This window comes from Pteropus medius, unplaced genomic scaffold (assembly GCF_902729225.1).
Source record: "Pteropus medius unplaced genomic scaffold, Ma_sr-lr_union100, whole genome shotgun sequence".
Classification (NCBI taxonomy): domain Eukaryota; kingdom Metazoa; phylum Chordata; class Mammalia; order Chiroptera; family Pteropodidae; genus Pteropus; species Pteropus medius.
In genome coordinates, this window is record NW_024346062.1 from 8,297,130 (window position 1) to 8,324,217 (window position 27,088).

The window sequence follows — 27,088 nt, forward strand, 5'->3', positions numbered from 1 at the left end:
ATAATATAAATATCTATTTCAAAAGACTGTTATAAGAATAAATGTTACTTTTCATGAAGCACATAGTAGAGCAATTTAAATGTACGCTATTATTAGAGTTGGAGTGCAGGATTCTTGATGGCAGTGGCAGAAAGTAAGAAAGTTTAAGACTGGAGAGGAGGTCGAGTCAGAGATCAGAGACTCACAGTTAATTCTGAAAGAGTTGGGAAGCCATTGCTAGATTTTAGGCATGTGAATTATGACCTACAATTAGTTTAAGGCTTTGAGAAAGACTATCAGTCACGGGGAAACTGTAATGAAATGCAATGTGAAGTAGGGAGATGAATTAGGGGCCTCCAGAAACAGTCCTGGGGTATTAGTACAAGCCTGACCAAGGGTGGTGGGATAAGAATGGAGAGAAAGGGGTAGATTTAGAAAATACCTTGAGTTGGTGACAGAGTTGGGAAGATCTGGTGACTTGCCAGATGACAGGATGAGGGAAAGAGATGGTTCAGGGACTGGATGGGAAAGATGTTATACTTTATGACTGAGCTGAGCTGAAAAAGAGAATGCTTATCTCTTTGGTCTTTTGGTATTCACAGGCACACAAAAAATGTTAAATTTACTTCCTTCCTTCATGAAACTATCCCCTCTCCCCCCTTTTTTTACAAGTTGCAATGATTTTATTTTGAAAAAAAAATTACAAAGACTGAAAATTACTTAATTGCAGAGTCTTTACACTTGGCCTCAGAGTTTCTAACTTTATATCTGAAACCTTGAATTTCAAGGACAATATTCAAAATTTGGAAGATATCTTTTGGCCATTTTGCTTTAGTTTTCTTTTCTGAAAATGTAGAGACATTCTGGCTGGCCTTGTTTCTCCCTGGTGTTATGTGATTCTCTGACATCAGCACAGATATATTCAGCTTTGACATGTGATACTGTCCGGCAGGAGAAAGAAGGGAAGATGGCTGAGCTTGTGATCAGGACATGACAGCTAAGCTCAAGACTAAGTGGCATTTGCAACAGGTGTTTTGTGGAATCAGAGTTAGAAAGAGCTTCTTCCTCTATTTTTAAAAAGTGGGGAAGTAACTCTTTCACCACTATTCAGAAATTGTGAAAATTACATGCTCATGACTATAAGATACAATCATCAAAATATAATATTTATTATCAAGAGGGTGGAGCAGTAGAGTGTCTTTCTGTTTGCTTCTCCTATTTTTGAAGAAGATTCTCATGACTATAGCAGAGATCCTAAAGTAGGAGGATGAATTTGCTAAGCTTGTAAGATACTTTTAGTTCAATGATGTTAAGACCTATATGTGGCTAACTTTTATGCTTAAAAGATCGAGTTTCTTTGTCCCTAAAGGGCCATTAACCTTAGTAGACTGTCAGGGAATTGAAAATGACAGCATAATTGAACAACCAAACGCTTCATATTTTCAATATGGGATTCAAAAGCATTCTAGCTGTTAAACAGCAACAAGAGGCCACTTCCACTGAAACTGAGTAACTGATTCCTCATGCCCCTCCACTCCACATGTCTTTTACTACTTCTAATAACTTCATTGCCATAATTGGTTGCTCCCATAATAGTAAGCAAACTAATGCAGCAAGATACTGGATAAAATATCATAACATATAAACAATTTTTCTTTTTCTTTGTATTTGTGAGAAACCAATTCTTAGTCCCCACTATTCTTTCTAACCATAGTGCTTGACAGAGACTTGAATCCAAGAAACATGGGTCTGTAATGTCGAAGTTACAAGCCACAAAGCATTCTTTTGAGGGGAAAAAATGAGCATTTCATTTTAATATCTAGCAAAATCGTATATTTTTACTCATTAATCTGACTCTAATTTTTAAAAGAAAGATAAAATAGGAAGCAGTGCCACTGATTCTGTGTACTAATTCACTGTGTACTTCTAATACTTTTTCTTCATTACTCACTGAACTAGTGAAGAGCCACCATCAGAAGTGAGAAATGGACATATTTGTAAAAATGTTTTTATATGCCAATTTTCTTTATCTTCTTTCTTATAATTAGCAGGCTATTATATTTGACCCTGGCAAAATATTTTAATTAGGCTGTCCATGGATATTTCAATAAACTTAGATTTTTTTTTGACATTTCAAACATAACCTTGTGTCATTCATGCTGGCCTCTCCTATTTTAAGTGTATAGCATGTTCCAGCTTGCAGGAATTACCATGGTTACTTGTTATGCCAATGGTGAACTGTAGTTTGCATTAAAAAAGTATTGTGTGCTGTTTTGTCTCTGCATTGAAAATGATATCAATAGCTCAATAATCACAATAATCTGAATTAATATGGAACCCTGGAGAAGTGTGGCTATGAGTCAATCAGCCATAACAGAAGAAGCTCTTAAGAGCTGAAATATATTATAAGGGGCTTTTGGGGGGTGCACTATGGCAAATGTGGTTTTATTTCATTAAATTATTGTTGATAGGTTATAATCTCACAATCTCATTTTCTTTATACATTCACTTTTAGAAATGTATAGGAGTTTGGTACTTATTTGGGTAGAATGTGATTCACATTTAATATGAAATGATTTAACCGAGAACTCAAATGGCAAGGCTCGTTTAAGGTACTCATGTGTCTAGAAATGGTATTTAGGATTAAATTGATTTGATTAGAATCCTCGATCCTTTGATTATGTTGAATAGTTGAAGTTTTATTAAGGAAAGTTCTAATTAATAAACAGTCTTCCTCTAAGTTGCTATCCAGTCATTCCTGCTTTTGAAATTCTGGGGGCCATTTTTCCATGCCTCTCTTAGATCTCTCAACTTTACTCTGTTCAAAAGACTTACTTCCTGCAAATCTCCCAGTAAAGGAACTCTGAACAATGATATATACTGCAGTACAGAAATCTCCACTCACCTGCACTGGTGCCTGCACCGGATGTGAGGTCTCCACCCATCAGACCACCTATGGATTAAAGAGGAAGATCAAAAAGAGAAAGGCTAAGGCTCACAGAACAACACACTTTACCTTGAGCAACCTCAGTATTTTGTCCTCTTCTAAGAGTCCTAAATTTGTAAAGTTTTACCTAAGTCAGATGGCTGACATTTGTTTTATTGTGAAGTGCTGTGCTCAAACATTAAAAATACATTCAATCACTGACATGCTGCAGAATCTTTTTTTAAAGAAAAATCACATTTAAAAAATCCAGTGTTTAAATGGTCTCTAAATTTTATTATTTCCAACTCTAGTTTTTCCTAAGAGGATGTTTTATAGAAAGAAAGAAAGAAAGAAAGAAAAAAAGAATTCAAATAACCATACATTTGATGTTTAATTATTTGTAAATATTTTTACACAATTAGTTTTGTGCAGTGCTAATTGTCTAGAGCTTTGCATTTCGCGAATCTACCCACAGTGACTGACCTCATTTACTACCTGACTTTTACTTACTGACACAATAAAATAGGTTATACTGGTCACAAATTTAGAAATTTAGGCTTATTCACTGCTAACTTAAGAAAGCAGGTTGAAATCTGGCAATGTTTATATATGAGAGTTGAGATGTTTCAATAAGATATTGAATATAATAATTACTGTTAGTTTTTAAGGAACAAGATTTAGCCAAAAGAATAGAATATCAGCTAGATTATTTTTTAATTGCTTCTAAGTGATACTCTATAATTATTAGTTGGTTCTGGTTTTGGAATTAGAAGAAAACGTTTATTACCATTTAAGAAAATGTTTATTACTTCCAATTAAATAATATTTTAAAAATAAAGTGTGAGATTTTTAAAAATAAATGAACATGAGTATGATATGAAAGGAATACATATGATTATTGAAAATTTTTATAAAAAATTTCAATCATATTCATAAGTAGAGATAATGGTATAATGAAGTCCTTTATACACATCTTTCGGATTCAAGATTTATCAAGTTTTTTTAATCTGCCTGATTTTGATTTTATTTTCTATATAAAGTTTCTGTACTGAGTAGCAATATATATTTAATTTTAATTATAAGGCAGATATTTAAGTATTCCAAAAATATTTCTTTTGTAAATAAATTGCTTTTAATATAGTTATATGTGCTTAAGACATATTAAACATTTCCTATGGAGTGCTTTTTAAAAAATAAAATATAAATACATAAAGGTTTGCTATACATGATTTATAAATACAATTATTTGGGTGGTGCTTCCTTTGAAAATATGAAGAAATTGTTTAGTTATGTTCAATATATATTTACTTAGTTCCTACTGTGAGCCTGGCAAATCAAGGGGACATTCTTCCCTTCAAGGTTTTTTAAATCCAGTGGGTAAAGAGATGCACATTCAGTACAGTATATCATAATGTATTATGTTTGATCTGAGTAGTAAGAATGGTCGAACTTGTCCTGAGCAATAATTTCTTTTCTCTGGGACACTGTGAACTGTACAACAGTAAGGATCTCAGAAGTGTAGAGAGAAATTTATGGCAGATGTACATGTCCTTTAATTCTGACTTAGTTTTGTTTTTATTTCATACTCTTTATAAATTATGTTTTCCTATCATATTTCATTTTTTCCTTAAATCCTTTGTGGTATAAGTAAGTTACTGTATGAATAAATAAAAACCAACCAAAATAATAAATAACTACATGGGATAAATGCCATAAGAGACACAGGGGAAGGTTTCACAGAAGAAGTAAAATCTGGAGAAGAGAAAGAGGGAAAATGGAATTTTAGGCAAGAAAAGAGCAGAAGTAAAAGCACGGAGACAGGATATTTGACATTCTATTCAAGAAAGCATGTGGTAAAAATACAACCACATGAGAAGACTAGTACAGATATAAATTAAACAGGTAAATTGCAGATTATGAAAGATTTCAAAAGATATGCTAATGGAATTAGGTTTTATCATGTTGAAGATCTAGCAGTGAAGGAATATAATAAATGGGACACTGGAAAACTCAACATCTTAGAGACGAAATTGTCTTTTTGCCAAGAGTGGCTCCGCACAATGATTTGTTCACATCGAGTTCTTAAGAGGACGTACCTGTGTTACCTGCACTTGGAGGTCGATGTGTTACACCAGGAGACATACTATTCCTCTGCAGAGAAGGGTGGGCCAGTGGCAAAAGATTGGGGTTTCCCAGTGAGCTGACGGGGTTGCTGTATACCAAACTGTTATGGCTGGACACTGGGATGGAGACTGGCATCTCAAAGTTGGGGGGTGGAACAGCCTGTAGGAGCAGAGAAAAAAATATGGGTATAAAATAAAAAAGAATAGAAATAGAACTTCTCAAGTACAGGCAGCCTTTACTTTTCCAAGAAAAAATTTTAAATTCCAAACTGCTTGGTGTCTAGAAGACCATTAAGAAGAAAGAGCTCTCATGATGTTCAAATCATAAATTGATTTCTTTAATGTGCTTAGAACTCTTTGCAACTATTAGAAAGCATTTCACTTTTGTTTAAAACAAAGCCCCATTTCATTAGACTCCATTGTCTTTGAATTCCATTCTATTAAGTAATAATTGTTCATTTGTGATATCTGAATCTGGTGCCAGAAATGACTGCAAGATCAAAGGTACATGATTGTGATGACTTCACAGAGAAAAAGGAGGATTAAAATGCAAACCAGTGCCTTTGGTTTAATTGCTTATTGAAGCATATTTATGCAGAAGTTTAATGATATAAAATCATCTCCAGGCTTGTGAATAGCACATATACTTCATTATTTTTAAAAGTCTGTCTTTTGAAAGTAACTCTGGAGATAATAGACATTTTAAGATACAGGTTTCAACAGAGCATATATCATTCAATAATTCATATCTTAAAATAATAGTTCAGAATTTTTGTTGCACTTCACTATTTGGGATGTATTGACACTGACGAATGTCAAGACCTACATCTCAAATGGTAGAGCTGACAAATATTTAGTGAACCAAAACTGTATGGCTATCTAATTAGAATAATCAGGTCGCAGTTATTGATTTTTTGGTATTATTTTGGCAATATGAGCAAAGTCATATTTATTTTTCTGCTTGCACTAACTAGATAATCATAGTTGTAACTCCCTCCCTCCTTTGTTCTCATTTTTAACATTATAAATGGAAATACTGTTTGAGGACTCAGGGCATCAGAGCATACAGCATTCTTAATGTAAAATGGATGTGTGTATGTGTGTATATCTAATATGGATATTAGAGATGAGGGGTTTATGCAGAACATTCCCTCAGGTATTCTTAAATAAGCCATTGGGAAAGTTTAAATACACATATGTGTATGAGTTTCAAAGCTGTTTTTTTTTTTTCCAAACTATTTTTTTCTGTAATCGTAACATCAATTTTTCTTTTACTAGTTGATTGGCAGGCCTGCGTCACACGTTATGCTCTGCAATGATTCTGTTTATGTTGGTGATGATTACAATACTATTCTCTATTTATATTTACTCTCCCTTTATTTCTTATTCTTTCCTCCCTCTCTATTTTTCTTTTCTTCTTTGATCTGGACATTGGTAAGAATAAATGTTTCATAACTTTTCTTTTATGTTGTTGATTTTTCATTGTTTTAGAGGAAAAAAATTGTTCAAATGCTAAATTACCCTGTTGTAAACAGGGTAGCAAAAAAATAATTTTGGATAGATACTGTGATATAATGGAATATAAATGTTTGATAACATATCAAAGAATGAAGATATACTCAAATTTCCAGAGCCTTTTTAAACAACAAAAAAAATCAGTATATGCTTTAAAATAAATGTCTGTAGAGTGAATGAAATATTGTATTCCTTTATTAAAAGGCCAAATAGGAATGAGTCTGGCATACCTAAGAAAACAGTCCAGTAACTGTGCTAGGGCTTCTACACCTGCCCTTTGAGACCCACTGTCTACCTTCTTCACTGCTCTGAGCCCAGCAGCTGACCCTCTGGACTGAATCCACCGGGCTCCCGTTGCCTCTGGCTTCAGCTTGGCCAGTGGCGGCACTAGCAGAAGTCCAGGGAGTTGGGGAAGAGAGCTCAGGGTTTTTTTTTTCGTAGTATCCTCCTTGCTGGGCCACAGCTTGGCAGAGGTTACCATCTCCTGGTCACTTTCCCTTGCTCCTCTTTCCCTTCTGTTATAAAATCATTTATGAAGTTGGCCAAATAATGTCTCCTTTTGTCAAGGTGCTAAAGCTCTTTTGCTCTAAAGTAATTACATGAATTGAATACTTCTCTTCGAAGAAGAATGTTTAGGAAGACACTGTACTAACATAAAAACACAAGCTTACAATTTACTGCATATTATTTATTGAGCAGGCACTGTTCATATATGATATAACACTTTCAACATTCCTTCACTGTAGATATGATTCTTCCTTTTTGAAACCTGTGAGATTAAGTAAGTGGCCCAAAGGTCATCTAACTAGTAAGTGACTGAGCCTGCTGCTTTTGCTACTAAATCACTATGCAACACAGTATAAGTTTTGGACAGAAATAGAATATTGCTATCAAAAACCATACTGTGAAGTGAGTAAGGACTGGATGTTAGTAGCTTATTATTTGTGAACCAGAAAAATGATGAACTAAATGGGTTCTATGGGATGTGGGTAAGCATCCGCGCTGGAGTGCAGTCTATGCTCTCTAACTGCCAGGCTGTGACACGGGGTCTTGGGAAAAAATTACTTAAAGACTCTCTTCTTCCACATTTACTCAGATTTGATATTTTAAAGCCAACATTTGGTTATATACATTTTAGTTTCTATTCACTATTACTACTTATAAATGTTTATTACTACATACCTAAAGATCAGCTATAAAACTACTTCTCTCCTGAGTATTCTATAGTATATTGACTCTATCTGAGTAGAGAGTAAAGCCTATTTCCCTCCTCTCTGTCCCTGGTAATTATACGCACATCCAATATAAAGAGGATTATTAATAATTATTTAATAAATTCTGAACCACCTTAATAACCAATTCACTGAATGTCTCCTTGTTCCTCCCTTCTCTGACCATCGTTCCCAAGAATAACTCAGTTTTCAGCATTCTGGACCATAAACAATTCAATGATGATTATTCTAAAACTCTCTTGAGTCTAGAATAAACAGCAGTCAGATATAATTCCGATATCAGAGCATCCTTCAAAAATTCACAAATCATAAAATATGCTAACATCCTTTCCATTTTCTCTATCTTTTGCTTTGTTTCCTTATCTGTATCAGAAACTGACTACATAATTTTAAAATCAAATTTTAAGCATAAAAAATGACCACACTGAGAAGATATCTCAGAGAATCAGAAAGAACATCAGCCTTAATATCAGAAAGCTCAGCTATAGTCCAGCTTGTGTAATAGACTGACATTTGGCCAGGCAAGTCATTTAAACTCCCTCGACCTTATCTGAGACATGAAGCGGCTGCATCCATAAAGAGACCAACAAGCTCTACACATTTTAGAGAAAGCAAGGTTATTATAATGTATAAATGTTTCTAAGATATCAGTGTTATTGTTTTTCATCTTGACTTTCAAAATTAGAGCTCTTAAAAGCATCTAAATATTTTATTTTTATTTTATTTTATTTTATTTTTTATTTTTTAGGCGAAGCAACCCTTGTTTGACCTCACAAATTGCAAGGACCTTGTCAGCTTACAATCCCTTATTTTTTTTTAGTTTTTACGCCTACAGTGCCTGGTCTTGTTAGGTGGTCTCTCATGCAAGTACTAACCAGGTCTGACCCTGCTTAGCTTCCAGCATCTAAATAGTTTAAAATGTTGTCTAAAAAATTAAAGCCAAAAAGTAGTGAAAGACTCCAAACTTGCAAAGATCTCAGGGCCAGGCTCCAAATTTTAGAACACTCAAGACAGAAAGGAAGAGGGAATTTGGGGTGAAGTGTAGGCAGGACTGACTATACAAGTTGCAGAGCCCATGGCAAGATGATGATGGCACAGCATTTAACCAAGCGTGACTCTATAAAAGCAGTGCCTTATGTGATTGTACAGGTCAGACGCCCATGACGCTGGCCCTGGCTTTAAAAGACACAGGCATAATAGCTAAAAGCTTTTAGTTTCTATCCCTGAGCAAACTTAATCATGGTTACTGAAGTGAGTCATCGTGGTCAGAAAGGTATCTCAACTCTTGTCCAAAAGCCACTATTTTCCCAAACTTACCACAAGGAAAAGTCTAATAAAAAGTCCAATAAAAAAATTTTTAATAAAATATTTTTAGTTAATAAGCTCTCTTTTATTTAATGTGAATGATTGAACTGAATCCCTTTTTTAGGTCACTAAACTTTTGATCAACCATTACCAGGCTGCTGAAAACTAGCAGAGAAAAAAATCTGACAACCAGTGACTACCAATTTCTGGTACCAAATTTCCTCAAAGTTGCCTGACAATTCTAGCACATACTTACTCACTCCTTCTCCACTCCCAGTTCCTCACAATGTCTATACCTTCATTCTCAGTCCTCTTTCAAGCACCTGCTCCCCTCTCCTTCAACATCTACAGAAGCTAAATTCAATATAAAAAATAGAGGTTATCAGGTGGTTACCCACTCAACTTCACTCCACTCACCTACCACTATAACCACACATGGGTCCAGCTGCAACTCCATCCTGTTTAAGTCTCATCCTCCTCCCTTCCTCAAGAAGCTATGCCATTTTATTTCCATTATATCTGTATGTTCAATCTTTTCTTTCCTTCAAACATTTTTTTCTCTGCATATAAATAACCTCTAGTGCTTGTCCTTTTAACTCCTTCCTTGATCCTGATTACAGTACTATTCATCTCTCTTCACAGTCTCTTATGTGAAGAAAATACATACTTTCTTATTTCTACTTCCTCCCTTCCCGTTCACTCTCAACCAGCCTTGCATCTGCCCCTCCTTCCTTCAGCCCATTTCCTAATTCCTAGTTCCTCAAATGAAACTGTTTTTTCTTGCTGTGAAGCCCAGCGTGAACTGTGGCAAACCCTGCATGAGGAAACGCTGGTCAACAAGATTCCAAATCATCCATGAATTATTTCACGTAATTGAGGAATATGGGCATAAATTATATTGTACCAACAAGTGATCGCAATATTAAATTTTCTATTTTAAAAGGGAAACTCTTCAAATTTGGTCTTTGAAATAGAAAAACAGTCTTGTAATGTTTTTAAAGAGGTGGAGACACTTTCTGCATACAAAGGGCAGAGTGTCCTTGCCCCGCTGTAAATGTTTTAGCAGCTGTGGAAACTTTCAACAAAATTTACTTCCAGCAACTGAAAGCGATGTGCGAAAACTGGGCTTTTTATCCTGGAGCCTGAAGCACTTACTAAAGAAATGAAGACTTGGAGGCACAGCTAGGAGCTGTGTGGCGCCTTCTCACAGCCCTGCCTATAAACTCTAATGTGGTTTTTCATCCCCCACCACACACCACTGCACCTCTTAAGAAATCATGTATCCTGATTTTGAACCCTTTATGTGACAGGATGAAATACTGTGAGGGAATCCAGGTATGCGTCACACCTCTTTCCTCTTAAAGCATGGGAAAAATGATCCAATGTGCAAATATGGGCATTCTCCCAGAATTCTGGGGGTTAAAGCTCTACACACATTTAGGATCATGGCCTTGGAGAGTAATCAGCAGTGTTATATATATTGCCCTGTTCCTCACTGTGCAGGGAATTCTTCCTATTCGAGATACCTAACGTGCTTCACCTTAAAATCTTACATTCACAAACTTTGTGCCCAGCACCTCTAAACTAGTGTGTTATGTAGCAAGAGAAACTCAGGCCCTAAGAACTAAAAATTGGGCCAAAGGAGCTGTTTCTTTCCTTCTTTGGGGCAAAATAAACCCCAATAGGTATTTTATCAAATATTTAAGAATTCTGGGTACTACAAGTATGCATTGCAGCATCTCATAGGAAATATTTCATTTGATAAAGTGCCCACTGTGATGTGTTATATATAGTACTCGGTTTTATGAAGCCTTTAATTTATGCACTTAGGTTGCCTTCATGATACAGTGTATTAATAATTCTGATTCAACCTAAGCTCCACTGCTGACATTATTTCACTTAACAAAAGAAACAGACATGTATTTATGAAGATAAAAAGTTCCACACGGGGTTACTGTGCGCCTACTATGTGTGGAACGTTAAGTTATCTTGTGAGTGCAGTTGTAGATTTGGCCCAAAGCTTTTGTTTTCCAATATCTGCACTTGTAATCACTGAGGCATATTTTCACTGTAGGGTCTCTCTCAATTATCAGGTTTAGGCCGTTTTGCTAGCTTACAAAAATGTACTTTTTTGAAAAGGCAATTAATTACCTACTAAAAAGCTTATATACAATGAGGGTTCAGACACTAACATTAGCTATTCAGAAAGCATGTGAGCCTTGAGATATATCACTTTATGTCACATAATTAACATCACTTGACTGATGGCAAGATATAAGAAAAGTATGTACTTTATCCCCCTTTCTATGGGCAACCAAAATAATACATGCAGAGTTATTTCTCTTAAATATCTGGCAAGGCATATGATTGATTGTTAGAAATTTTTTTGACTTGGTTAAGACAAAATTTAGCCAAATGTTAAAGCATGGAAAATGCTGGTGTAGGCAAAGCGAATATTTTGATAAAGCTTTAAAATCACCCCAGCACACAACATGTTGAAATCTTACCATTAGGTTTTCATGCAGTCTGTTTCCCTGTAGCGAGCATTAGCTTTAACCCTTCAGTGCTGTTGCCGAATCCCATGTTTAGGGAGAGGGGCTGAAGCTTTACTCAGAAGTAAGCTTTTATTTGGGTGGTGATCGTCAGTTTACATGAGAACTGCAGTGCCACTTGTGTATCTGTCTCAGTAAAAAGCCTATCTATATCTATCTATATGTGTGTGTATATTTTATGGTAAATCTTCAGACTTGTTCAGAAGGAGATTCTAGTGTTTACTAGTGCATTATGATTTGTGTGAACTTTGTGTTTGAGATTGTGTAAACTCAGGGTGTGTCACATAGATCTTTCTCTTCCTCTTGTGAATTTTCTACCTCCAAATGTACTTGATGGCAACTTTTTAAAATTATATAATTTAAGCATCCTTTAAGGTTTGCTTTCTAAATGAACTGCTGTGGAATGAGATGGCCATTTTATTGGATTGACTTTCCAGTGCTTCTTAGAGAAAGCCATCACTGAAAGGGTTAAGGTATGTTACTGCAGCAGCTATCAGCAGACCAGCCATCTACCTTTGGTACTTACAGGAATTTTATGACTCTTGATCATATTATCAAATTCTTCATTAATTTTTTTGTATTTTTCTTCAGTGCGTGGGGTGAGTGCATAAGAGGAGTCGGGATCGGGGCTTTCACAGCCTTTGTTTTCTTTCTTGTTCAAGGCCTGCCAGGTTCAGAGAAATATCAAGAGTAAAAAAAATGAAGGGTGTTTTGAGTACTTACACACAATCTTTGCCTGCTGATCATTAGATCAATATCTTCGTTAATTTTCCTGTACTTGTCCTCAGACTCAGGGCTGTGACCTACTGAATCGTCTGCATCGGGATCTGGGCTGTCACAGCCATTAAGGCCCTTCTTTCTCAACGTCTGAAATACATAATTTGGAAAGTTGAATCCTAGACAAAGGCTGTAAGAGACAATCGGGGTGTTACATATATTTACGCTGTCCAGTATTTCAGGTTGTTATTACATATGCTATATTACATTAGGGTAATGAAACCATAGAGAGAAACTGAGTCATTTCATATAGCACTTAGTACTAATTAAAAAAATTAAAGAGAAATATTCCTTTTGCAACAAAATTTAGTCAGCATGAGGGCTGAAGTTTTCATGACATGGAATTAATACAAAATTCAAACATCTAGTGAGAGACAATTACAGAAGAATACAAGTAAGGTGGGAAATTGAAACATTCTATTTTCCCACAGAAAAATTAGAAGTCAGGACATTACACAATGATTTCAGAATCTGTGATCATGACACAGGCAGAAATGTTGGAAACAGATCTCTAGTTTGAGTTTAACATAATGGTTGACACTTGTGGTGTCCTGCCACCCCTTTGGATGTGCACTTGACAGCAAAAGGCAGTATGAGAACTAAGCTAATGTTTTCATGAAGCACCCATTAAGAATGTTCAGACACTGTGATCATAAAGAGAATTGCCTATGTTTAGTCTGGTTAGAGTCTTATACATGTGAAAATCTGTATTGAAATTCATAATACTGGGAAGTTTTCTGCCTAAATGTAGGCTGAAAGAAAAGTCCAAACAGCTGATTTTAGAGAATCATTATTGTGAACTGCGTAAGGAAGCCAGAGAGCACCAAAAATAGTCAATAACTACCAAAGTAGCAAAAGTTCTTCCGGGTTCCAGCTAAATAGGATCACCCTGACACTGCCTCTTGACATATGAAAGTAGAAAGTCAGTGCCTTATCTCTAACCTCTTGCCTTCTGAATGTAGGTCTGGTCTAGTCTCAGCTGTCACAGAAGGATAAATAAAAATATAACACCGTAACAGAAAAAGTATGAGTCAGGAGTCCTGAGATTTACTTCCTATTTTTTTTTTTTAAATGATGGTTGTCAACTTAATTGTACAAGATCTGATTTACAGTGATAATGTTATGTTTTTAGAAATCATAAAACTTCTGATTAATCACACAGCTTGCCACGTTAATTATTAATAGACAAGCAACATTTCTGAATTTTCTTGGTACTACTAAAATCGTTATAAAGAGCTGTGTACCTAAGTGTATCTCATTAATGGAAAGTTCAGTACAGCTCATCTTTATTAAAGACAGAATTCACATATAAATAAAGCAAAAGCTGCGACATCAAGTTAAGGAATTCAAAGCTGAGATAACACTCCATCTTTAATTCATGCAATTGGGGAAAATAAATAAAACAACATGAGTTTAAAAGGGGGTGTCAGTCTTAAAAATTTAAACTCTTTGGCTCTTATCAATGTGTAACAAACGTAATATTATTTAAAATTAGTTTCTGAGGCACTGAAGATCTTCACTTAAAATCAAAATCAGAGAGTTACCATTTCTAATGTATCTATGATACACTGCGGCTCTGTAAATATTTATTAATGTTACAGTGGTATAATATAACAAATAAACATATGGTTACAGCTTATTATGTGGTAAAATGTTTGAATATTAAAATGAATATTTTGACACAAGATGATAAAATATACATTTATAATCTTGGGGAATTTATAATTGGTGGGGCTTCCCATCCCCCTATCAGGGACCTACAGATATCATTTTTACCCAGAGTAAGTACTCTTAGAGTGTTCCACAATACATTAGAATAATAATTTTATTTGCTAACTTAATTTCCCTCATTTTAAACACTTTTGCTAGCATTATCTCAACCACAAGAACATTCTTCCGGGTGATAACTATTTGTTGAATTATGATGTGTTTTTGCTTTGATCTCCACATATCCTTGAGCTTTTAAGAATAATTTCTGAGTGCCTTGCATCATACTCCACATATTTTTCATAAAAATTTGCTTACGTAGAGAAAAATATGTAAGATCAAGAAACTATCTATTTTTCCAACTTTACTTATATTTCTGTAAGGTGTTAGAATATTCTTATATAAACCTTCATTTAAAGTCTCATTTAGATTTTTCAATGCGCACTTGAATCTTTTATCCAATAAATCTTATTGTAAAAATTATAGTTGTTTTGATGTACAGATTTTTGACAGCAGAACGCAAGGGTTAAGAGAGACCTATCAACTGTCATTACAATCCATCTGGCACATACATGTGTGCTAAATATCCTTATGAAGCTTTTGGGGGTAGATATTATGTTTGGTTTTTAAAAATCCAAACATCGATTACATGTTATTGAAAGATCTCCACAAATATTAACTCATTATCTCTCACAAGTCTTTCATAAAGATTTTAGAAAAACCTTATGCCAGGTCTCAACCCAGAGTGGCCAAGGACGATGGCCCAGGCCTCCTGCCTCCTCAGGGGCAATGTGGGGCCACTTTTCACTTGCCCAGGTTTTCTCACATTCATGAAGTGAAGGTTGTAAAATAGAGCTCTGGCACTCACACAATCAGAGCATAGAGTGAACATTGACATAAATTTGGTGTAAATTTTAAAAATTAAGCTGTGGAAAAATTTTAAGTATGAAAGAATGGCTAAAATACTGATATTTCTTAGCAAATTTTAGACAGAGTGGGAATGCTTATTAGTCAGTAAAACACATCCATTAATGGATTAAAAAATCAATTTGATCAACAGTTCACTTCATACTTGAAGAATTATGTAAACTATCAGGCAAAGAAAGCAGGTAGCAAGAAGTCATGAAGAAAAAAATAGTGATGCGAACGAGGGGGAAAAAGTGGCTCATTTTCTTCCAATAAATTCATCTTGTATCTGACCACATTATCTTACCATGAATATTACCAGTATGTAAGTAATGGAATATCTCTACCACTGAAAGGTATGTTATAGTCTTATTTCAAGTTAACTTGTGTTATTTTAAAAAAGAGCATTTCGAGATATACAAACACAAACTCCAAAAGCAAATTAATATTGAGTTCCAAATTCTCATAATCACATAACCAGAACAATGAAAAAATTATTCAAAAATATTATCCTCAGCTGAGAGCTTGTAGAGCACATTTCTGCCAAGAACAAATGATTACAGTGGAACTATAATGCTCTGAAAATGGAAGTGATGGCACAAACTTGAATACCATAGTGCGAATGTAGAACTATAAGAGCCGTCTTATCTTTATTATATTAAAAATACACAGCTGTTTAATGAGGACAAAGGAATTACTGTAAAATTCAGCCAAGTCTGTTTTTATCACAGTAATAAAAAGTCAGTATAAACTAAAGGGATTACTAGATAGATAAATAAGCATTATTCCTTCAGGCTTTTTTTCCTAATAAAATCAAAATCTGTGCCGCTGGCCTTTGAAAGCTTCTTTGATCTTGTACAAATGTTATTGGTCAGGTAATGTAGGCACTTAAATCATTATTCTTTTACTGGGACTATATAAGTGTCTCTCAGCTGCATTTATATAAGTGTCTCTCAGCTGCCTACATTTTGAAAAGATTTATTCTGTATGTCAAGATAAGGCAGAAGATCTACCGAAACCACCAGCTTCTCTTGCTATGTATCTGAGGAAACTCTTTTTTCTCAGAGAACTCTGTAAATCCTGAGTGAGCAGGTACACCGACCGAAGTTAGCTTTCCATGTGAGACTGACACTTCGGGGGGAGATCAATTGACTGTAGAGGCTTCTGGGATGTTTTCACAAGGCAGCAATTGTCATGCAGTGAGCCGAGAACAGCCGTTTCTTAGAGAAGTAGATTGACAGAAGGTGACATACTCCAAACAATAAAAGGGAAAAGGCGTCCAGGCAGGTAATCCAAAATCCACGTGGACTCTCCCCTCCCAGACATGTGGACATATGGACCCTGTGTTATTACATTTGTTCACCGGGAAAACTTGAAATCCGTATAAACTGACGATGATAGGTGACAGGTGCATCAAAAATTCTAATGAAAGAAATGCAGGGAACAGATTCTATTTCATTACTGAAAGGAATATAAATGAAAAAAAAAAATGCCACATGGAGCTCTCATGTCTTGTCTCAGGCATTATGTTATCAAGTAGAAAATGCCTGCTGTATAAAATGGTCAAAACTAGTTTCCCTTTCTTAATTATTTCTTAGTAAAAAAGAAATAACTAAATTAGTGGCCTATTCCAATTAAATGAAGCTATATTCCAATTAAATGAAGCTATATGTTTTATATTATTGCTATTTAAGTAAAATTCAGCTTCTCCCAAAGTGTCGCCATCACAGATTAAAAGCTTCCAATCATTCGATTTCTTTCCATGTCTGCAATCTTAGTCCCCAAGAATATATATTTTCTTATATCTATCCACTATACAGCAGAAATTTCAAATTCTTTTGAGAAAAACCCAAAAACACTCATTAATTTTTCTTAAAATATACATAATCACCCTTTCTTGCACAGCTGGCATTATTACCTTTACTTCAAAGAGTTAATGTGTCAAGAACACATGCAGGAATTATTTCTAATAGTTGCATGCATGTCTTGTTCACACCAAAAAAAAGATATCAGCCTTGAAAAGGTGGTTTTGTTTTCTCTGATACTAAATCATTTTCGTGCTTGTCTTTCACAGCTTTATAAAGATAAGCCTCTGCTCTTATACTGAATAGTCTTTAGAAAGTAGTCAATCCACACAGAACTAGGAAGTGCAGTTGAAATGGATTCTGCCTATAAGAAGTTTCTGAGAGTATTTCGTAAACACCCTCCCATAGCTGAATGCTCACACTCATGACTCTGCTGCTTCTAGTGCTTTCAGTATCTGGGGAGTGGCTGCCCAAGGGCTGTGCTCGATGGCTTATTTCATTTAAAACATATTCAGCAAACAATTATTGAAACTTTACTATACTCCAGATGCTGTTTTGTACACTTGATTTTTAAAGAAGCAGACAATCCAAATTCAAACTAAAAAGCTCTGAATTGACTTATAATATTGTAGGCTATTTTGGGGATTTCTAGAATAGATTACTTAGGCTGGGGGAAGATCAGGTGCCAAGAAACTTCTCCATAGGTTTTAATAATCAAAACTGTAAGCATTGTCTGCACTCTCTCTCCTTGTTTCATAGTTCTTCTTTGTTCTTAATATAGAAATAAAAAGACATTAAAATACTGCAAATTTAGTGCAATTAGTAGGTAGGCTTTAATTAGGCAAGCAAATCATATCTAGTACAGAGTATAAAAATTAAATTTTACCCAAAATTATTCATTTGTGGTGAAAATTTTGATAAAAATTTAAAAATGTAAACCTTAACAACATTATATTTCTCTAGGTTATTAATGCTTATTCTAACTAGATATTAACTTCCACTGGGGGAAGGGTGGGAAGAGCTGGAGATTTTCATTATTTTTGTTTTTATTCATTTCCTCTTGTCTTCCAGAAGGGAAGGGATAATGGGGCATAAGCAACTGGCCTTTCACATCTCATGTCCTTGCTCAAGCTGACTCCTGGAATGAGCTCACAAGTGCATATTCTCTGGAGGTGGACAGTCTTCCTTCAAGGCAGAGCTATCATATCATCTCCTCTCTGTAGACATCTCTTATCACCAGCGCTGAATTAATTTCTGCCTCATTCGTGCACTCCTTTACTGTATACATTTTTCTATTAGAGCCTTTATCGCCCATTATTACTTGTGTGTTTGTCTCCTTTGCTAGCTTGTGAGGTCATTAACAAGGCACTTCTTTTCTTTTTTCATGTTTAGAGTTTCAATATAGAGTAGAGCCTGCCACGTTACAGAAGCTCAATAAATGCTTGCTGAATGAACAGAACACACATTTCTACTTCAGTTTTAATATTTGCAGAGGTTACGAGACAGAGGCTGTCTGGCTGTTTGGAGGTGGAGATGATAGTAGGATCTAGAACCTCCTGATATGCATTTACTAAGTGCTACTATGTGTCAGGCGCTGTCTGTGGTCCTCTGGATGCAAAGATGTTTTTTCTGAACATATGATTAAGATAATCTGTTTATACATTTTTCTTCCTACCAGTGAGCTTCTGGAGGTTAGAGATCGTTTACTAGTCATCTTATAACACCAGGATTTTATCACGGGGCCTGGCATGTGGTAGAATAAATGCTTGCAGCATTAATGAGAGATTGAATGGATGGATGAACAAAACAGGAAAGGATGTTCTATTGCTAGAGGGAGAAAGAATAGTCTCAGTGAAGTATTTTTGCAGCTGCAATTTCTTTTATCATTTTATGCTATAATTTCACATTAGATCAAAACTCAGGTTTTATTTTATTCTTTTTAAGTAACAGTTATAAATCGACTATTTTTGAAATGTAGAGTTTTTAAGCTAGGCATAATTTATATGATGTAAGAAACAAATTATAACTCGAGATTTATATCATTGAACACTTAAAAAGTGGGCTATTGGTCTAAATATGGAATGTCAGAAAAACTAAGTACTCATGAACTCTTTAAGGGCTGAAAGCCATAAGTATATAATCTCAGTGATGAAATGTGTAGCAGGAAAGAGGGCCCAGCATTTAGCATGGAAGGAGAAAAAGGGAGTCGTATTCTAGGCAGAATAAAAAGGATTAGAAAAGGAAAAACAGAAACCATATAGGAAAGAGACTAGGGAAACTTTTGTCAATGTGAGTCTGATACTATAAATTTGAAATAAGCAGGTTTTAAAATTCTTGGGCAAAGTTCATCTTTTCCCCCATCCGTGGATGCTGGCCTCCTGTTCCATTATTCTCCTGGGCTTTAACATTGGTCTTATTTGGAGCCAACCTTATCCTGGAGGATTCATGGAATATCAGGGTGATTCTAGGGCCATCTAGAATCAGGTGATTCAGGCTTCCTCAAGATAAGTCAGTGGTTTGAGTTTTTATAAAGGATTCTTCCACCACCCCTCTTCTGGAACCTGGACAAGGCATGCATCATTAGCCTGGTCTAGAACAGAACGAAGATGGGGAAGTTTGGCACACTTAGCCATGAAAGGCTCCCTGAATCCAGGAGAGATCTGAAGTAAAATACTAAAGAGGAAACATTTTAATACATAGAGATTGAAATGCATGCTAACATATGCAGTTAATCCTAATAATCTTGATAAAGAAAGCCAAGAAAACAAAGGCTGAAATACAAAATAAAAAACTGGACTACACAGGATCAAGTTGTAGATGGGTTTGTGAAATGGACAATGTTAGTAATTTCTCAAATAAGGAAGGAAAAGACAAGACCGAACTATAAATTAGACAAAGAGAGGAAAGGAGTAAATTAACAAAGATCAGGAAGTATAAAATATGGATGTAACTTCACCTACAACCTTTTCAGACTATGGCATTTTACTTGCAAATTGGTTACAGGGACAAAAAAGCAGAATCTTGGGGCATGGATTCTTTAAAAATAACACATTGAAGCATCTTTTATAAACCATTAATGACTTAGTTTCACAAAAGGAAATGTATATGTTATCTTGAATAATCAGAGTTAGATCAAATCATTACTTTTACTTCCATGTAGGCTCCTATCTGGTAAATGACTTTTAATTCACATTGGGTAAATCCATGGTTAATCATTTGAAATGGCAGTAGCCTACACTGCCTTATTTATCAGTCAGCTCAGCTACTGTTCTGTCACTATGCTTCCTCATTTCTATAGGATTCCCATGATCTCTTCTACTACATCACTTCTTTTCCCATTTATTCTTTTGATTCCAACCTAACCCCTCAGCCATTCCCCTCCCTTCCTTTCCTAGCAAATATCACAAACTAGTTTTTCAAGCTGGAAACTCAAATCACCCTTGACTCCATTATCTCTCAACTCAACTACCATTATTTTTTCTATTTGGTCTCCCATCCTTAGTCTGTTTGTCCTCTGACCCCATTTTCCAGTCAATCATCCTTCCTACTTTTGGCAGGGTCTCATTAAAATGAAAATCGAATTGTATTACTGTTCTCCTTATAAAACGTCTGACTCCCAACAGCCACACCCACTAGTTTTCATAGCAAGCCCTCCCAGCAGTCTGGGTTTTGCCAAGAGGGAACTTCTCACTGTTTTCCAAGTCAGGCATGTTCCTTTAATAACACTGTTTTGATATGTGTCATTCATTCCTGTCTGGTATACAAACCTTAGTCATCTTAGGACATCTATCACCTTAATGCCATCACTTGTTCTGTGAAGATTTTTTTGAACTCTCCTCGGCATTTAGGGACTCCCTTTTCTGTACACCTACAGTCCTTGACTTTTTGTGTGTTTTTAAAAAAATAAATATGGTATTTTATATTATAATTTATCTTTTACCATTAGATAGTGAGTTGTATGAGGTTGTATGGTCCCTCAAAGGGGGTCTGATTAATATATGTGGGATCAATATATGTTCTCAGTAACTGTTCTTTGAATAAATGAATAAACAAACCAACTTGTCAGTTATACTTTCTAACAGTGACAGATTAACAGGAATGAGTTGGGTGGTCTTCTGAGGTAACAGTGTTATTTATTTGTTTTAATAAGATTATTAGTCAAAATGCAAGGAACGCAAGTTCCTATAAAGCAATCTCTATAGCCACTTCATGACTGTGGCACAAGATATCCTATGGGAGTGGAGGGAACAGGGGAGGTGACATAGACTATTGCATATGGAGTGCAAATGGTCAGATTTCTCTGTTGCTGAGTCCTGGAAATAAAGGCCTGTTCTTTTCTAGCTCCCGAGCCTTTTGTGACTACTGGTGCTCTAAATTACCACCAGGAGGACACAAACATATTGAGAATCTAAAGTACTGCAAGAGGCGCTTTTGCACATTCTCTTCTCTTTTCTGTGTTCCCCTCAGAAACAAGGGCATTACCTATAATGTAATTTGAAGACTCTGTTAGTTGGGATATGTAGTTTATCACTAGCTTATCTGAAAAGCAGAGTATACACAGAACATTCAATAAGGCAACACAGAATAAAGAGACTTATGTTGGCAACTGATTGACTCATGAAATAACAATTTCGATCATACCTGACTGAAAATGGTACCCAAATCCTCACTTCGGAGACAGCCGGGGGCTCCCAGATGAAAGTTAGATTGCTTCCTTTCCTAACTTCTCTCTTCCCACCCTTTGCCAGGCTGGAGAGAGGTTAAGAGGTCCAGCGGGCTTGGCCCTGGCCCACTCCCTCCTGGCTTCCCTTGGCCTGATGGAAAAATTTCTCTCTTTGTCATTCATTCTTGATGTAATTTCCATGTCTTACATCATAGGACCAACCTGTACCAATAACAGATTTCAATCTAGGATATCACTGAAAATACTTCACCAAGTTCTTTTCTGTTCTACTATAAACCATTAATGACTTATTTTAATAAAAGAAAATGTATATGTTATCTTGAATAATCAGAGTTAGATCAAATCATTATTTTTATTTCCATGTAGGCTCTTATCTGGTTGTAAATGCCTTTTAATTCACGTTGAGTAGATGCATAATTAATCATTTGAAATGGTGGTAGCCTACACTGTCTTATTTATTAATCAGCTCAGGACTACTATTCTGTCATTATGTTTTCTCATTTCCAAAGGATTCCCATGATCATTTTAAGAATTGGCGTGGAGAGAGGTTTTTAAGGACCAATTCTGGATTGTGAACGTAGATTTTATTTATGTGTCCTCGACTTCTTACCCCATAATACCTGACATTCAAACCTTTTTTTTCGCCCCTAATAGATTTATCTCTCTTCCTAATAAACCAGCCTGCTCTCCAAAGGGCGGCTATAAACCATTCTCTGTTGAAATTTTTCAGCAGAAAGATTTTGGGTATTCCATAATGTTTTGACAGCAATGATGGACAAGAGCCTCTTATACCTGACCTCCCCAGTTAGTACTCTGTGAGTATGCCCTATAAAGACTAGCCTAGATGCTAATTCTGAGGGTTTTGTCCAAGTCTGTGATATGCCATCTGGGGGACTGGTATTGACAACTATGTTAGTACATGCTGTTCAATGCCTGTATTGCTCTGACATGTTAAAATGAGGCATCAGGACTGCAGAGCATTGCCGGGATTGTGTGAGAACAATGTGTAAGTTAGAGCTACTGTGGCTGCCAGGGGAAGAGAGAGTCTCAGTGCAGTAGAACAAACCTCCACCAGAGCAGAAACAGTCTTTTCACCTCTGTATACATAGCAACTTGAATGTACCAGCACATGGACGGTAATAAATATTGTCGTTGTTAATAAAACGTTATTGGAATCCAAGGCTGCAGGGACAGAGGTTCTTATTTAAAATGGAATCACAATGGGAGCTGAAAATACACAGGGAGCAGTTGCTAAATTTGTACTCAGAGTATATGCTTTCACCCCTACCAACTACTATCCCTAACCTTAGCATCTTCCATCATCACACAGGAATTTAAATTATAAAAGAATCCATGAAGACTAGAGAGTTAGTGGAATTAATGCCTCTCTTTTGTGCTTCCCCAGAACTTTGTAATTGACATTTATTTCATAATGTTGCTCTTTGTATTCTTGTTTTTATCTCATTTCTAGACTATTAGATCCCTGTAGGTAGTAAATGCCTCTTGAGGGTTTTCTATCCTTGGTAACTAGTGCAGTATCTGACAGGAGAATGTTGCAACACATTGGTTCACTCTTCTGGATGGGTGTCCTGCAGGAGAATACTGCTAAGGAGAACCTCATAACATATAATGAGGCAAAAGTTATTGGGGATGTGAGTTTTTCCCTTTAACACTGAACCTTCTTTCTCTCTTTTCAGTATTAGTAATGTTTATGAGGCCTGTCAAAAGCTAGTGGCCTTGGTCTCTAGTCTTACTCTGATTACTTGTCTTTTTTGATGTAAAATTCTCTTGGTTAATCAGCATTAACATTTTAATTTTCTTAGCTGACATATTGGAAAACTCTCTGCTTAACAGAGACTGCCCAAAATATAATGAGTAGAACAGTCACTGGTCAAGGGTTGGCCAGTTAAACCAGTAGATGGAAGAACACCATCAGGTTCCACCATACCTGGCTTATGAACAGGAAACCAGACGTACCTCCAAGTGAACAAGGGGGCCAGCAAGGCTGCTGGAAGTCAAGATTTGAGGAAGAAAGTCTCCTTATAGGATTGAAGGGTTGTCATGGACGTAGAGGTACTGGATGTTAGGCTTATAAGATGTTGTCAGTTGGTCAGAGAACAGGCTTACCCACACTCACTTCTGGCATTAAGAAAGTCCCTTAGCCCAAATCTCCAAAGTGTATAGCAGTACATTTATGATGCCCCTCCTTTCTTTTCTTCAAATAAATTTGTTTTGCTTTATACCTCTTATCTCTCCCACTACATTAAAAACTACGGGTGGGGAAAGACAGAGTCTAATCTATTTATCCTCTACAGCTGTTGTGTCATTACCACAAATCTAATATGTAGATTGGTAATAAGCGGTGAATTTTACATTCAGGTGCCTTGAGTAGGTGTCCAATGGAAGAAAGTCTGTTAAAATTTACTTAATAATCAAGGAGCTTCAGGTAAATAAAAAGGTACTTAAAAATCCTCTAGCAGTTGCTCAATCCTTTTCTGGCTTTTGCTGTATTTACAAAACATGCGGACATCATTCTTCACTGTCTTTATTTAAACTAGCCCGCCCTGGAGTCCTATTACAGCTGTGTACTCTGCAGGGCCACTGTGTGCCTGCCTCAGTCTTCACACAAGACTGAGACCCTTGAGGCCAGGGGCCATGCCTTTTTTAGCTGGGTACTCCTGAAGTAGAGCACCTGGCTCTTAGAATTTCATAAATTAATGTGAATTCTGACTTCATTAATCAAATGGCTTCTATTTGCTTTCCTAACAATATAATTATTTCCAGCTGGTACCAGAAAAATAACCAGAGTATCTATAGAACAGACATCAAAAGTGCCAGTAGTGTTTTGAAGTTAGGACCTTTGCTTATCTTTCTGCAAGGACTTGCCCCCTAGTTTCCTGGATCATTTTTTACTGGGAGCTGCTGTCTCCTGGACTCACATCGCAGTTCCTGCCATTTTATATATGGATATGATGGGTCATTTCTCATTAGTATAGGCAATTGTGGATTATGTAATGATTAGAAATAAATAGGCCACAAGCCATCTACAAAGCATATTCTGAAAATATCTAGTATACATTCCATTTTGGCAAACTGGGATCTTTCCTTCTGGATTAAATATTTATGAATAAAATATAATTCATAAGAAATGTTTTGCAAAGTCTAGTATTATTAATATCCACCGCTGATCAAGGCCTACATAGGCTGTCATCTTTTATGTGCAAGTCTAAATTTTTAAAAATTTATGTTTCCAAATTAAATAAACTAATGATTAAAATCGAACTCATTTTTTTTTATTTGCCTTATGATATGAATGTTATCCATATATGAATTTATTGTCCCAGAATCTTGGACCAACTCATAGTTCACAAAATCACATTTTCCATGACTTCATATATTATACAGATAAGTAACATTCTTAGGTTTTGCATTTAGTCACGTTGGATTTCATATGATGCCACAAAAGTTGAAAAGAGGATTAAGAAATGAAAAATGGAATGGTATGGAGAATAAATATTTAAGGAAAGGAATGACAAGAATGAGAGAGGAGATAGATAGATAGATAGATAGATAGATAGATAGGTAGGTAGGTAGATAGATGATAGATAGATAAATAGAAAGTAGTTATTGGGAGGGAGGAAGGATTGCGGGAGGAAGGGAGGGAACGAGAATGAGTGAGAGAGAGAAGTTGAGAGTGTTGTGAAAGAGAGACTAAAAGTAATCAAATGAGCACATTATGTAATCCCTTGGTATGTAAACTGGCCTCTCATCACGTCCGGGCTCAGTACTTTACGATCTAATATAAAGCTTTATCACAGGCAGTCAGCAATTTTGCTCATTCTGATACCCACCTCTAGCGTGGCTCGGTACTTGTTGTCTTCTTCAGTGAGGCCAAGTGGTGGCTGCCAGCCCTACAGGCTGCTCTGTCCTCTGACCCCAGACGGCCTTCTCTGGGGAGTCTCTGTGGCCTTGGGCTTCTGGCCCCTGTGGCATTAGCTGCCTGTTTTTGTGGTCATGATAGCTTTAATAATTTCAGGCATTATCACTGGAAATGTACTATAACCTGATTTTTAAGTTTAGTATTTCAATTTCCATAATTTATGAATTCTCAGTGATTATGTTAGTGCAGTGGCAAACTTAGATTTTTCATTCATACAATAATTTCTTCCATATTATTCATTAGGTAATTATAAAAACATTTCCTCTTCCATGGCATGGAGAGGAAATTAAACCAGTCTCCCCGCACTAACAAAATATTAATTTTCCCCTTAATTGAATCTGGCCTCAGCAATAACACCTACCATTTATCGAGCATTTACTATGTGCCAGGGACTGAGCCAGCAGGTTTGCATGGATCTTTTTAAGTCCTCACAATCACTCTTCCACTATGATTACCATTCTGCAGATGAAGAAAAAGAGGTGCAAGATGGTGCAAGAACTTGCTGATGTCCACAAAGTTAGTGGTAGCATCAAGTTATGGACTCAGGTACAAACTCCAGATTTCTCTTCTCTCAGCTATTTCACTATTCTGCCTTTGAAAGTTCATCCCATTATAAAGATTGCCTAGATTATGCTTATGTTTTCTTTGAACATTTACTCATAGCTGAAATGAGTGAAATGTCTGACAAATCTTACTTTTTTTCACAAAGGGATATATTTGTAATAGAATTTATTTTCTGATGAATAATCTTATCTAAAATGTTTTTCCTATTGTTCTGTCATAACATCCACTGAATACAGGGAAAGGCTCCTTTGATAACATTTAGGTTGTGGCTACCGAGTTCAAATGAAGGGTAGGTTGTTGAAAACCTAAGGCAAAGCAAGGATGCTTAATTTTTTTGATTCCTACATTCCTTTGTAATAACATTTAGGCTGTATCTCTCTAGGTAAAAAGAAGCATTGGTTTATTGCAATTATTAAAATAACACTAGCAAGAATAAGATGGCTTTATATATTTCGGTGCTTATATCCTTAAGATTCACAAGCTAACTGCTCAGTTCTTCAACTTGCTTGAGTAGATAAGGGATGGTAACTATGTGACTACATTTTTGCTGGGGTTGAGAGGTTAGGTAGGGGGAAAAGAGAAGAAACATGATTTTATGGAGAAACTATAGTTTCTCTCTGGGCAACGCTGTGGGATCATGGAAAATTTTTGTATGCAGTATAAATATTCTTCCTTTAAAACATGAGTACATAAGCTCTTTCTTTTCTTTTGTTTTTTAAAATGAAATGGAGAAAGTTGTATTTTTTTATAGATTGGACAGGTGGGAAAGTAAAAGAAATGACTGTAAAAGTTCCCCCAAATTTTCAAGTTATGAGGAAGACATAGCAAAACGTGATCTCCTTAAGTGAAAATTTCCCAAAGCTCTAAGGAAAAGGGAAAAACTGCAAGAGAGCTTCAAGAACCGCAAGCCTTGGGTTTTTGCATCAAAATCCGCACTGTTAGTAAAAGCTTGGGCAAGGTCTGGCACAGACCTGACTCAGCAGAGAAATGCCACCCACAGTCACCGACTCGGCTTCCGCAGTGGCTGAGCTGCCCTGTTTTCTCTGGAGGGCTCCCAGCCTGGCCAACACACC

General features: G+C 36.0%; 1 protein-coding gene across 12 annotated transcripts in view; it reads right to left on the reverse strand.

Moving 5' to 3' along the window:
* MEF2C (myocyte enhancer factor 2C) overlaps nucleotides 1-27,088 on the reverse strand; it is a 138,081-nt gene that overhangs the window by 24,732 nt on the left and 86,261 nt on the right. For 7 of the 12 annotated variants that reach the window (XM_039875027.1, XM_039875026.1, XM_039875033.1 and 4 more), the window contains exons 4-6: nucleotides 12,356-12,499; nucleotides 5,002-5,188; nucleotides 2,885-2,932 (exon numbers count right to left, since the gene is read on the reverse strand). In XM_039875027.1, coding sequence (XP_039730961.1) covers nucleotides 2,885-2,932; nucleotides 5,002-5,188; nucleotides 12,356-12,499 — 379 coding nt within the window. Of the gene's footprint in view, nucleotides 1-2,884; nucleotides 2,933-5,001; nucleotides 5,189-12,158; nucleotides 12,297-12,355; nucleotides 12,500-27,088 lie in introns of all 12 variants that reach the window. The other 5 variants (XM_039875031.1, XM_039875035.1, XM_039875034.1 and 2 more) reach the window with 2 other exon arrangements.